The sequence below is a fragment of the Pseudoliparis swirei genome, chromosome 24 (genome assembly GCF_029220125.1).
Source record: "Pseudoliparis swirei isolate HS2019 ecotype Mariana Trench chromosome 24, NWPU_hadal_v1, whole genome shotgun sequence".
Classification (NCBI taxonomy): domain Eukaryota; kingdom Metazoa; phylum Chordata; class Actinopteri; order Perciformes; family Liparidae; genus Pseudoliparis; species Pseudoliparis swirei.
In genome coordinates this window covers 27,807,613-27,820,969 of record NC_079411.1, presented here as the reverse complement: position 1 = coordinate 27,820,969, position 13,357 = coordinate 27,807,613, and the positions used below count along the sequence as shown (strand labels likewise).

The 13,357-nt window shown below is 48.0% G+C and overlaps 1 protein-coding gene across 9 annotated transcripts; it reads left to right on the top strand.

Annotated features, from left to right (window-relative positions):
* Nucleotides 1-127: 127 nt before the first annotated feature.
* On the top strand, nt 128-12,500 carry LOC130190376 (uncharacterized). Of its 9 annotated transcripts, none has more exons than XM_056409760.1 (9): nt 128-712; nt 1,669-2,716; nt 2,811-2,917; nt 4,670-4,995; nt 5,999-6,063; nt 6,170-6,327; nt 7,358-7,894; nt 8,703-10,120; nt 11,164-12,500. In XM_056409760.1, exons 1-9 carry the CDS (start codon nt 472-474, stop codon nt 11,839-11,841), a joined length of 4,578 nt encoding a protein of 1,525 aa, XP_056265735.1. In that variant the 5' UTR covers nt 128-471; the 3' UTR covers nt 11,842-12,500. The 9 variants fall into 9 exon arrangements, with proteins under 9 accessions (XP_056265735.1, XP_056265734.1, XP_056265738.1 ...); XM_056409759.1 differs by having other exon boundaries at nt 4,667-4,995; XM_056409766.1 differs by lacking the exon at nt 1,669-2,716 and having other exon boundaries at nt 665-712; nt 2,811-2,901; nt 4,667-4,995.
* The last annotated feature ends 857 nt before the right edge of the window (nt 12,501-13,357 follow it).

The window sequence follows — 13,357 nt, the reverse complement described above, 5'->3', positions numbered from 1 at the left end:
ACAATAGGACCTGGCAACCCTGAGCCCGTCGCAGTGTGCTGCCGTCGGTCGACAAATGATGACGTAAAAGACATAGAGATAGAGCAGATAGACGATGGAACACCATTTATTGGCTCTCATTCTCATCTGTTTTTATTTGTACTTTTAAGAAAACCCCTAAAAGGGTTTTTGGACTTTTCTTTTGTCTAAAATATTAAATATATTGTTCAGTGTAATAGCAAAGTTTAATTACATTTTGTTTACTGTGGTCACAATTATATGAATTTGAGTCTCCTGGGGGTTTTTTTTGCACACAGAAAGTTGTCATCACCATCAACATGCATCAGTGCATAAAAATAAAAATAAAAGACTGCATAAAAAAAACAATTGGTGTCATTTCCCCGCCTGATTTGTTTTCTATCTCACCTAACTCTTGCAGCAACTAGCCGAGCGGAGACCGCCTGCAGAAAGCAGCCAACGGCCGCAGAAGTCATGGCTCTCATCAGCAAACCGAGAAGCAAGTCAATCGTGTGGCTGTATTTCGGCTTGAAGGCAGACGACAAGGGACAAGCTTTGAACTCCGGGGAGGCCGTTTGTCGTTTGTGCCGGAAAATAGTCCTCGCTAAAGGTGGAAACACCACGAATTTAAGAAGTCACCTAAGACGTCGACATCGTGCCGATTTCTTCGAGAACATTTCTTCCACGACCTCTGGAGCTTCGTTCGAGGCTCAAGGTACACACACGTCTGCGCTTTCAATGCAACAATTGTGAATCTCAGGGTGGGGTGGGGGGGCATCACACGGAAGTGTTGTTGCTCATCCACCCCTTTAACTGGCAATATCAGTGTAATGGTGTTTATAAAGTTGCATTTGAATGGGAGCGGTTAAACACCACGTGGTGTTTTGTATCTCAGGAGAATGTGTCGACAGGCTTGATGTGCATTAAGTGTTTCACGATGAATGCAACGTTCAATTCCGACCATGCATTGAGAATCAAAGAGTCTATATAACCAAGATGTGAGAGTACAAGGACAACTAAGTCCGTGTATTTAAATACATGTGGGGTTAGCTCATCCCAGGTTATCGCAATGTCCACACCTGGGCGTTAATGTGTTCCGGTGCAGCGCCATAACCATCTAAACGCGCTTGTACGCATGCGTCAAAGAGCGTCTTGTTTTACGGCAGTGTTGTTGTTGCCATGACAATTACCTAAACAGTCATTCGCGTACCATTAGCCCCGTTGTAAGGAACTGAAGGTAATAAATAATACACACGGATGGTAAGGAGCATGTTGATATGGTCCCGCTGTTATGTGTGGTAATAAATAACACTTTATTACACCGTTGGTGCGGTCTCGGCCGCCATCTTTTAGCGTTTTAACCCTAAGCAATGAGCCGCGAGAGGCTGTGATTTAATGATTTTACCACCACTACCGGGCGTCGTGAGGCACGACGGGGACTGCGGTTGCTGCAGTCAGATCGCCATATTTAGGGTAAATCCCTTTTTTACACACTAACTAACACGGTTTCTCCAATACAAGCTGATAATCACAGGTATAATCGCCATATAGCACCGGAACCGTAGCACTCGATCGGTATCAATCCGCTTTGTTTACATGGCCACAATCCTGACACCTGGGCTCACCTCACTGAGCAGCTGACGGAGCTAACGGCTCCCACTGTGAATGCAGGCATGGCTGATTCAAGTGAGAAACTGGCTTTGTTTGAGCCCCACGTGAGAACTCGAGAGGCGATCGTTCCGAAAGAAGAGGACGAGGAAGAGTTCGAGGCGAATGCCCCCGACGTTCCCAGACGCGCGTCGGTATCGGACGTGGAGCTGGACGAACTCGAGTGCAGCAGGACCGAAAGCAAGCTGACAAAGATGCAGACGTCGTGGGCTCTGAACCGCTTCACCGGCTGGTTGGCGTCCCGGGGGCTCCGGACGGACCTGGCCGCGGTGGACAAGACGGAGTTGAACGGACTGCTGAGGCACTTTTACGGATCGGTACGAAACGGCAAAGGAGAACTCTACGGCGTCGCGAGTTACGTCGCGCTGAGAGCCGGACTCAACCGGTACTTCCAAGAGCCTCCGGTCAGCCGGCCCGTGAGCTTAATGAAGGACGCCGAGTTCCTCTCGGCCAACCAGGTGTTCTCGGGAGTGCTCAAGAGAATCAGGAGGTCCGGCCGAGACGCGAGCTCGCACCGTCGGGCGATGTCTCCCGACGACGTCCGCATCCTGAGGCGCTCCCGCGCGATGGACACGGGCACCCCGAGGGGCCTCCTGAACAAAGTCTGGTTCGACATCCAGGTGTATTTCGGCCGCAGAGGAAAGAAGGCCAACAGGAATCTGAAGCCGGATTCGTTCGTCGTCCGAAAGGACCGGAGAGGACTGAGGTACTGCGCTTCGTCCGCCGGCGACGACGAGACGGACGGGTGCTCTATGTTTGAGAAACCGGGCAGTGAATTATGCCCCATCGCTTCTCTTCTAAAGTACCGAAGCAAGCTCCCGCCCAACGCGACAGCCTTCTACCTACAGCCCAAGAAGGATTTTGCAGACGGCGTTTGGTACAGCCGGACCCCGTTAGGAGTCAATAACCTCGGCTCCATGTTGTCTCGCATGTCCAAGGAAGCCCGCACGTCCGTCATCTACACCAACCTCTGCATCAGGAGCACGCCGTTTCACCAGCTGTGTGGCGCAGGACTGGAGAGTAGAGGAATTGCTCCCGTCAGTTTGCACAGGTGCGATGAGTTCATTCACCCGTCGGCATTTTATTTAGTCTTTTACAAAAGCTGAAATGACTTTCCTATCTTTTTTTTTTTTTTTAAACAACAGGTCAGAAACCTCCTTTCAAAGTCACCGGACGGCGCCCGTCGGGAGCCGCGGAGCGAGATGTCGCGAGAGAGCAATTCACCTGGCCCAGCAGGTCTGCCACCAAACAAGTGGGCACCCTTAACAGAAGTTCAGTCAAAGCAACGGAGTCCTTTTCTTTAATTAATTACAGGAATAAAAAATAAAGACATGTTCAGATAGACGTCTGCAGAACGTCTGAATGATCCCGGATACTAGAAGCTATGAAAAACAAACGACGTTTGGCAAAATAAAAGTAATCAAAACAAACTAAAAGTTTCTGTTAGGGCTGGGCACGTTAACGCTTAATCTTGCGTTAACGCATCAATTAACTAACGCCGACAATTATTTCATTGAGCGTTAACGCAGGTTTTATTATTGTAAAAGTTTGTTGCTCACAGGCTTTTATTTTGTAAAAGTCTGCTACTGATTGCTGCGGAACCGGAAAAGAAAGTCATTCGTTGAATTTAGGGCACTGAAGTTGACAGGGCTCCCTTCTTAGTTTAGTTTAATTTTATTTTTCTTTTCTTTTCTTTTTGAGGGGATAAAGTGCTAGATATTTCTAGTTCGCAAAGAAAGGCAGTAGGTGGCGGTAATGCACCAGTTTGGATGCCAGCCGCCTAAAAACAAAAAGAAGAAGAAAGTCATTCGCGGTTGAACAAACATGGAGAAGAGAACGGAGATTTTAAATGGCCATTTTCAATTTAAAGTTCTTCAAGACGGCGGAGTCGTCAAAAACAAAGTCGTATGTAACCACTGCCAAGTTGAATTGTCTTATCACCGGAGTTCTTCCAGCCTTAAATATCATTTAAATGCGAAACACGCCGTGGATGCCAGAATATCATACGACCAAACGCGCAGTGGAGCGAGGCTTCGGCAGACCACGCTGCAGGGAGATCAACCAAGAGAAGAGAAGCTAACCGATGCCATCGCGCAGTGGATCGCTACAGACTGCAGGCCGATTAGTATTGTGGAAGACGTCGGTCTGAGAAACATTTTGAGAATCTCAACGAATGACTGCAGGTATGAGACGCCCTCAAGACACCTCATCAAGCGGAGAATACACGAGCTGTATGGAAAGGAGAGGACTGCAAAAGCGACAGCTTTACAACGTGCACCCGCTGCTGCTCTCACTGGGGACGACTGGACGTCACTCGGTAACCACAATGACCTCGGAGTGACTGTGCATTATATTGATGAGAAGTGGGCGCTGCATTCACATGCCCTGACTGATGAACACGAGAGGAGACACATGATGCTGAAACGTGCGCGGGACACTTTACTGAGGTTGCACAGCAGTGGAATGTGTTAGATAAAGTCACCACACTGAGCACAGATAGTGCACGAAATGTGATCGCTGCTGCGAGACAATTGCCTTTGATCACGTCCCTGCTTCGCGCGCAGTCTCCAGCGTTCTGTCACAGTGTCTCTGCATAACTGCGTTTGACAATGTCCTGACACATTGTATGGCACTTTAGTTCATATGGCAGAACATTTAAAATAGAAGTGCACTATACACTACTTTTGAATTAATCATTGGATTTTGCGTATACAAATGCAATTAATCAGGGAAATAATGCGATTAATCGCGATTAAAATTTGTAATCGTTGCCCAGCCCTAGTTTCTGTCTTTGCTATAAAATGGAAAGTTTTAAAGTGTTGTGTGCTCACTCAAATGTAATCTGTCCAATGTAGTGCAGTATCCATCACATTGTGATGCAACATTCTCCAAAAAGTCTCTGTACACGCTCCACCTCCTAGTCTGGATTGTCAATATAATATCTCGACTATTCCATATTTAACTTAAGTTTCTTCTCTATTTTTTTCTCTTTTTTCCTCAGCAGGTTTGGATTTAAACCACGACGAGTTCTTCGAGGATGCCCCTTTCCTTCAGACGGCCTCCAACACAAACTACGTCCCGGATGCCGTGTTGCCGCCCGGGGAGCCGTGGCGGCGAGGCGGCGGTGGCGGCGGCGGCGGCGGGCCCTCCTCCCGGGCGGCGCTGTCTCTGCCCTCTTGCCTGTTCCTGTCCGGATCTTCCGGCGAGGAGCAGACGGGAGAGATGAAAGTGCACGCCAAGTGTCACCTTCAGGAGGGTGTCATGTTCGGGCCGTACGTGGGCGAAGTGCGCCGAGGGCAGATGCCGAGCAACCTCAAATACGCCTGGGCCGTAAGTAGGACTGTTTTTAGTGGATAAAAGGTAGTTTAAAGTCAAGTTAAAGGGCAAGAAATTACTTTTACAACAGGGTTCGTACGGTCATGGAATCTTAAAATGGTTATTTTCAGGCCTGAAAAAGTACTGGGTTTGATTAAAATGTATAAACATTTATATAAATATTTATTCTTTTTAATCAAACTATTGCCTTATTCATTCGCGTCATTTAAGGTTATATACTCGTGTTTACACTGAGATTTTACAAAATGTTTGGAAATTTGGTTTAAAGACCTGGAAATCCATTGGTCAACGTGTGTCAACGACGTAAAGGTAGTTTAAAATCAAGTTATAGGGGAAATTACTTTAATATCAGGGTTATGGAAAACCTGGACGAGTCATGGGATTTTTAAATGGTTATGTTCAGGCCTGGAAAAGTCCTTGGAAAAAAAGTTTTGGAAAAGTCCTGGAAATTTGTCATATTCACATGTTTATTTACTCTGAGTTTGATTAAAATATCATGGAAAACCTGGAAGAGTCATGGGATTTTAATTTACTTTCAGGCCTGGAAAAGTCCTGGAAAATCATTTTTAGCACAAAGGTTTTGGAAAAGTCCTGGAAATTTGTCATATTCACATGTTTATTTACACTGAGTTTGATTAAAATGTATAAACATTTATATAAATATGTATTCTTTTTAATCAAACTATTGAAATCCCCAAAATTTTGAAAACAATTTCCTGGAATTTTTTTATATTCACATGTTCATTTACGCTGAGTTTGATTAAGAGAATAAACATTTATATAAATATTCTTTTTAATCAAACTATTGCCTCATTCATTCGTGTCATTTAAGGTTATAGACTTGTGTATACACGGAGACTTCACAAAATGTTTGGAAATTTAAAGTTTAAAGTCCTGGAAATCTATTGGTCAATAATACAATAATAATACACGTATAGTGCGTGATGTAATGTGTTACTTGTGTAGGAATTCACACGCACATTGTTTCCATCTCCAGATCAGGGATGACCATGCTTTTAACTACGTTGATGCTTCCGATGAAAGCAAATCCAACTGGATGAGGTGGGCAGAAGTTTATTTGTATTCTTTTCTTCTGGTCTGACAAGAGATTGTCTCTTTCTTTTTCCCGGTTCCTATACGACCCTTATGTTTAGCTTTCGTGTTTCAGGTATGTGACGTACACCAGCACGGAGGAGGCACACAACCTGGTCGTCTTCCAGTTCTACCGCCACATCTACTACAAGGTCTCCCGGCCCATTCCGGAGGGGGCGGAGCTACGGGTGTGGATCGGCAGGGATTACGCAACTCTGCTGGGCCTCGGCATGGGTAACGACATGTGTGGCAGAGGCAAACGATCAGATTGATGATATTTTTGTTTACTTCCACGTACTAGAACACCTCAATGTCTCTAAAGGAAAGACCGAAACTTTTAAGTGTTATAAAGGTCCGTCTTCCTTTGTTAATCACCTTTTTCTTGCCATTATAAGAACAATATATGACTTCTTGCTGTACAACACTGTCCACATAAAGCTTCAGAAGGTGTAGTGACAGTCTGTTCCCGCACTGCTTTATACACATAGTCATCAACTAGAGTGGAGACACCTGGAGGAGTCGTTAGCATCAAGTCTCACGGCTTCGTTTACTTCCAGACCAGCTGCACGTTGTTAACCTTTAATTACTTGTTCTCTTAAAAAGCCCTTTTTGTAGAACTCTGAAATGTACATTATTTTTCAGTTTTTGGTAACCTAAACTTTTTTAGTTTACAGGCATGAGAATCCCTCACCTTTCGGCGAAATTCGCCGTTTTGAAACCAAAATAGGTGACTTACGTGAATCGTGTAGATCCGAAGAGTTTTTGTTTTGGGGTAGGGGGGGGGGGGGTCAATTGGCCGGCCGGCGTTTATGAGATTGGAGTGGGACACGGAGAAAATGTGGAGTGGTGCTCTTCGCAATAAAACATCTTTGATGTACGTGTCGCGTCTCGGCCAATCAGCGTCAAGATGTCTTCAGCGTTTGGTGGTTTAGGTTAGCTTGAATGTTAGTCCGCTACTTCTGCTGCTGTCACGCTGCACGGTGGAGCGATGCTAACAAAGTACCCGTACGTTAAGAGCGATGTGATTTAGCATATTTTTAGTATCGATACTTCATTAAAAGAGCGCGGGATCAGAGCTGCTCCGTGTCAAGCTGTCTGCTTTCAGAGTTTAAACTGTTTAAACTCTGAAAGTTTTGGACAATTTCAGGTGATTCACTTGAACGGCTTAGATTTCAATAAAATCTGGAATAATGAGGGAAGCGTTCTAAAACTTTTGAAGATTTTCAACTGACGGTTGACTTTTTTTTTTTTTTTTGGTGTACAGGTGACAACGTGAAATGTGAACTCGGAGACAAAGAGACCGTCCTGCGCCTTCTGCAAGACGTCCAGTTGGTCACCCTCGCCGAGCCCAGCAGCTCCTACCTGTGGTCCGACCGCAGCCAATCGCCGAGCCCCATGCTCGTCATCGGCGACGTGACGACGATGTCCAACCCGGACACGGCGAGCGAATCGGGCGCGGGCGCCGCCGCCGCCATCGGCTCCGCCTTCCCTTCCTCCTCCACCGTCTCCTTGCCGTCGCCGAGCTCTCATCCGTGCGAAAAATACGATTTCATGCCCGGAACCGAGAGGCTGCTGAGCAACCCGAACGCCGCCGCCGCGCACAGCAGCCCGTGGCACTTCTTCGGGTTGGAGCCGGACCCCGCCGGGCGGCCTCTGGACCGCCGCACCGCCGTGTGTAAACTGTGCGGCGAGCGCGTGGGCTGTGGAGGCGGAGCCTCGGCTCTCCAGAACCACCTGACCGGCAAGCACCACATCAGACCCCCGCGGGACGGCGTCAAGGACCGGAGCTTCACGGCCATCGGTGATTATTATTATTATGATGACACAAACACACACACTTTTGATTCCAGCCGGCTCCTTTTGTCGTATACATTTTATTTTTTTATTCTAATGGAATAGTTTTGACGAACAGGTTGTGATTCACTCCGTGTGAACATTATAAGACCGCGAGCCTTTGCTTTAAAACAATAAGCCACAGGGGTCGATGGCCATGGAAAACCTGGAAAGGTCATGGGATTTGTAAAAATTGTTATTTCCAAGCCTGGAAGAAAAACAAATTCCAAAAGTTTTGGAAAAGTCATGGAAGAGTTGTTATATTTGGGTCATTTACGGTTATTTACTGTATGCTTTGGAAATATCATTGTTAGTTTAAATATGAAATGTTCTCACTTTTTCATGTTTTTACACCAATATTTCTTTGAAATTTGGTTTAAAGTCCTGGACACCCATTGGTCCCCATGTGGATGAACCATGTAGCTAAAGAATTGCATTGATTGAGTTCATAATATTCATGCTTTTTTTTCCACATGATACATTTTATCCATAATTTACACATTTTGGTTTTTTTGGGTCATTTTCTCCTGCTCTGTGTTTAAGGTGAATGTTCATTCTTAGGTAGGCAGACTCCTTAAAATAGGGAATAATCGAGGTCAGTCCCTGAAGGACACGCCACTAATACACTTAAACCGTCAGGTGGTGCTATGGAAAACAATTCAATCCATGTTGTGAAACATTCAAATTCATCCTCTGGGGATTCTGAACGTCTTTAAATGACCGACCAGGCCGCTAAACTAAACTAAAGTGAAATATCTACTTTTTCCCTACCAAAGGTCATCCGCGCTCCCAGCCGGCGGCGGGTCCCGGCGGTCCGGTCAGTCCGCTCCCCGCGGCGCTCTCGGCTCCCGTGGCCGACGCCATCGCCGACTTTCTCGTCGCGGACGTGCAGCCGCCGGCGCTGGCGGACGGGGACGGCTTCCGGCGGCTGCTCCGCGCCCTGCGGCCCTCCTGCGAGGAGCCGCCCTCGCCGTGGCAGCTGGAGGACCTCCTGAGGGAACGCCACGCCAGGGGCAAGGCGAGCCTGGCGCGGCTGCTGGGGAGCAAAATGGCGAGCGGCGGCGGCGTGTCCGACCACACCGCTCCCGTGGAGTTCGAGCCCAGGAGGCGCGGGCGACCGCGGAAGGAAGTGCCTCACTTTGTCACTCTGAGCGCCGACGTGTGGACGCACAACTGGCGGGGCGGCGCCGAGAGGCACGTCACGCTCTGGGTGCACTACGTCGACGCCGCTTTCAGTTTTCACAACCTGGCGCTGGCGACCCGGAGGCTGACGGAGGGCGGCGGCGTTGAAGACGGCGGCGGCGGCGGCCTTGGAGCGGCGGCGGCGGCTCAAGCGAAGCGGATGGCCCAGGAGTGGGGCATCGCCACGCCCAACGCGGTGCTGCTGGGCGGCGACGTGAGGGACGAGACGGCGGGCGGCGAGGCGGGCGCCCCCCTCCCAAACTCCACCACATCGCCCGAGCGTCCCGGCGAGGGACTCCCGCCCGTGCCGTGTTTCTTCGCCGCCGTCCGGGGCTGCGTGGAGGAGGCGATGTCTCACCCGGTCGTCTCCGAGACGCTCGGACGTTTCCGAGACGTCCTCGCCGCCCTGTTCGCGGCGCCCGCTCCGAGCTCGCCCCGACGCCGCCGCCGCGCCCGGAGTCCGCTGCGGGGCCTGAAGAGGCGCGAGCGGGCGGAGCTGAAGGCGTGGGCGCACGGCGGCGTGCCGTGGAGCCGGCTGTACCCGCTGCTGAGCGCGCTCGTCGAGCACAAGAGCCTCCTCTGCGCCGCGCTCGGGGAGCTCGAGAGCGAGAGCTCGTCGAAGGAAGACGAGGGATCGGAGTCCGGTTCGTCCGGCGGCCGCCGCCGCGCCAACTCCGCGTCGTCCCCGGCGACGACCTTCGCCACCCTGCGGTCGGAGTGGAAGGTGGCGGAGGAGCTGCGTCTGGTCCTCCGGCCGCTGGACGTGGCGTGCCGGACTCTCGCCAAGGAGGCGTTCCCCCGCCTGACCCTCGTCAAGCCCATCCTCACCGGGCTGCTGTCCCGCCACCTGGCGCCGCGGCCGGGGGACTCGTCCTCCGCCCTGAAGGAGGTGAAGAGGGAGATGAGGCGCAGCCTGGCGAGCCGCTACGAAGACCCCGCGGTCAACCGGGTCCTGTGCGTGGCGTGTTCCCTCGACCCGCAGTTCCACGGGCTGGGCTTCATGGAGGAGAAGGTGAGCCGCCGAGTTATGCAACGCATCCACTGCGTGCCTCTGAGTATGTACGGTTAGTTTTATTTTATTTAAAGCGGCGGTTCTCAGAATGGCCACGCCCCCGCCGACCCAGCAAGATGGTCGTTGATTAATATTTTTTTTAAACTTCATGTGACTTTTTGTAAACCAAAAGTGTCACTTTGTTAGATCAATGCAAATAGTTATATATGTGCAAAAAAAAAGCACACAGAAAGAAATAGCCGACTGGGACTACAGTGAACTGGTTTTGCACTGGGTGTCTTTTCAAGATAATTAACAATAAGTGCAAACTGTGAACTAAACAAAACGAGTTCAAATATTTGGCAATAAAGTCTCTTCATGCTCAATGTTAAGCTTTTGTTTTGAAGGGCAACAGCAGGAAAGACGGTCTCAATAAAAGGCCTTTCTGCATTTTCTTCCTGCTCCCCACCTGTAGTACCACTTTGCCCCACTAGAGGGGCGCACGCCCCACAGTTTGAGAACTCTTCTTCTTCTCCTCCTTCTTCTTCTCTTTCTCCTCATTCTTCTCTTTCTCCTCATTCTCCTTCTCTTTCTCCTCATTTTCCTTCTTCTCTTTCTCCTCATTCTTCTTTCTCCTTCTTCTCTTTCTCCTCATTCTTCTTTCTCCTTCTTCTCTTTCTCCTCATTCTTCTTCTTTCTCCTCATTCTTCTCTTTCTCCTTCTTCTTTCTCCTCATTCTTTTTCTCCTTCTCCTCCTCCTCTTCTTCTTATCCCGTCATCTGAAGAGCAAATGCCACTTAAACTCACACATTCAAGTTTGACACTGAACATTTTTATAAAGACGGTGTTTTAATGTTTTTAAATGCCCCCATTTTTAGATTTCTGTCTTGTTTTTGAGAAACAGATGAACGACTCATACGACCCATTTGTGATTCTAATGTGCACTTTCACTTGTGAGGCTCCCTTCCTACCTTTTTGTTAAAAATCCTGACGTGTGCCATGTGACTCCTCCCCTCCGTGATAACAACGTGTAACGTCTCTGTTTTGGTGTGATTGGCTCCCAGGAGCAGAAAGCCACGTTCGATTGGCTGAAGGAGGAGGCGGTCCGGATCGTGAAGGAGGACCGGAGGAGAGGTCGAGGCCACACGGCGAGCAAGAGGAGCGGGTCGCCGGAGTCGGACGGCGACTTCCTGCGGAGGAGCAAGCGCCTCAAAGAATCCCGCCCGATCGACTTCAGAGAGGCGGCAGACGAGGAGAGCGACGCGGCGGCGGAGGAGGAAGAGGAGGAGGAGGCCGACGAAGGCGAGTCGGCGGATCCCCCTCAGGGCGGACTCTCCGGGATGGAGTTCCTCCTGGGGGACCTGTTCTGCTCGGCGCCCCGGAGCAAGCGGCGCTCCGTGGAGGAGGCGGTGGAGGCGGAGCTCTCCGTCTTCAGGGCCGGCGAGGGGGCGGCGCTGGGCGTGGAGCCGCTGCAGTGGTGGAGGAGCAAGGCGGCGCAGTTCCCGCTGCTCGCCACGGCGGCGCGCGCCTACCTGGCCGCGCCGGCGGCGGCGGGGAGCGCCGCGCGCGACTTTGCGCGGGAGGCGGCGGCGGCGGCGGCGTGCGGGAAGAGGGCCAACATTCCCCCGGAGAGCTTGGACGTCATCTTGTTTCTGCACCACAACCACACTCACGCCGCGGAGAGCGCGAGGAACGCGGGAAGAAAGGAGGACGACGGCGAGGAGGAGGACGGGGGGGTGTGACCGGTCGCCGTAGCAACCGAGTTCACGCCTTCTGCCACGGGATTTAAACTCGACCCTCTCGACGACGTGAGCCGCTCATCCTCCTGGTCCAACAAGAGATTTAAACGAAAGAGAAAGAAAGAAAGAGAGAAAGAACTAACATGTTTTACTGCGTCTAGTTTGGACTGTTCTTCTGACACCTTCAACTTTTATTTATATATATATTTTTATATATACAGTACGTGTGTGTGTATATATACGTGTGTATATATATATATGTGTGTGTATTTATATATATATAATGTATATATATCTAATGTTGAAACCTTTTTTAAAGTATTTTATAAAAAGTTAACAAATGTTGGGAGATGGTCAATTTATATATATATATTAGTACCTTGTAGTGCCTAGTGCCTTACTTCTTTTGGACACAATTGAACCCTAATGATAAAGCTGTGTTTTGGAGCGTCTACATTGTTTGTCTTTATATATATATATATATATAAGACAAACAATGTCATCTACAGTAGTATTGTGTAAAACTACTCCAAAGATTGAATATCCGTGTCCTTAATGCTTCCTCTTTTGAACATAAGTTGCTATTACACTGATTAGCGTGGAACTTTTTCTTGAACGTTATTCAAAGTAATGTGAATTAAAAGTGGAACAGCTTTATCCTGCATACGCTTTTTTTATTGAACATAATATATCCGAGTGTCACTCCGTACTTTTTCCCTCAGGAACTGATCAATATTAATAATTAAGTAATTGTATACGTAACTCTGTTAACTGTAACAAGTTACTCCCCAACACTGATTGTAGGATATATAATTATATATTATACATATATATGAATATATATAAATATGTATTTACATATATATATTTACATTTCTATATATTTATATATTTGTTTCAGGTGTCTCGTGTCACATTCTTAAATAATTAAATATTTTATATAAATAATAAATAAAGGACTATAATAAACACAGCGCACAGGTCAGTAGTATTATTTGTTATTATCTGGTTCATCCAATAATGGAGCCATATATGCACTATACTGCATATTAAAGCTAGGGTTACAGATGTTGAATAAAAAACACACTTATTATTAAATGAATAATACATTTTTTGTTATGCAAAACAATTAAAAACAAACATTGTGATGGAACATTTCCAATCGTACTTCACTGACTAACGAGACCATCGGTGTGCATGAGAGGCTGAATGTTCTGTTAGCAATAAAATAATTCAGTGAATTTAGATGATAAAAAAAGTTATGCAAATTGTTTTAATTTGAGTGTAAAACGTCCGCATAGGAACAGAGAGGCGAGGACAACGATTTAGTTTCCTTCGGAAAACCTTAAAAATTAAACCTTCGTTAATTTTTCGATACAAAAACATTCGTCTAAAAGACACGACGGGTTTATTTAGTAGTTTGGCTTTCCTGAAGAAACGTTACCGTCTTGATTCTTGTTCTGAGTTTATACTCGTGGTTGAATTCCCTTATTGTAAGTCTCTTTGCATAAAAGCATCA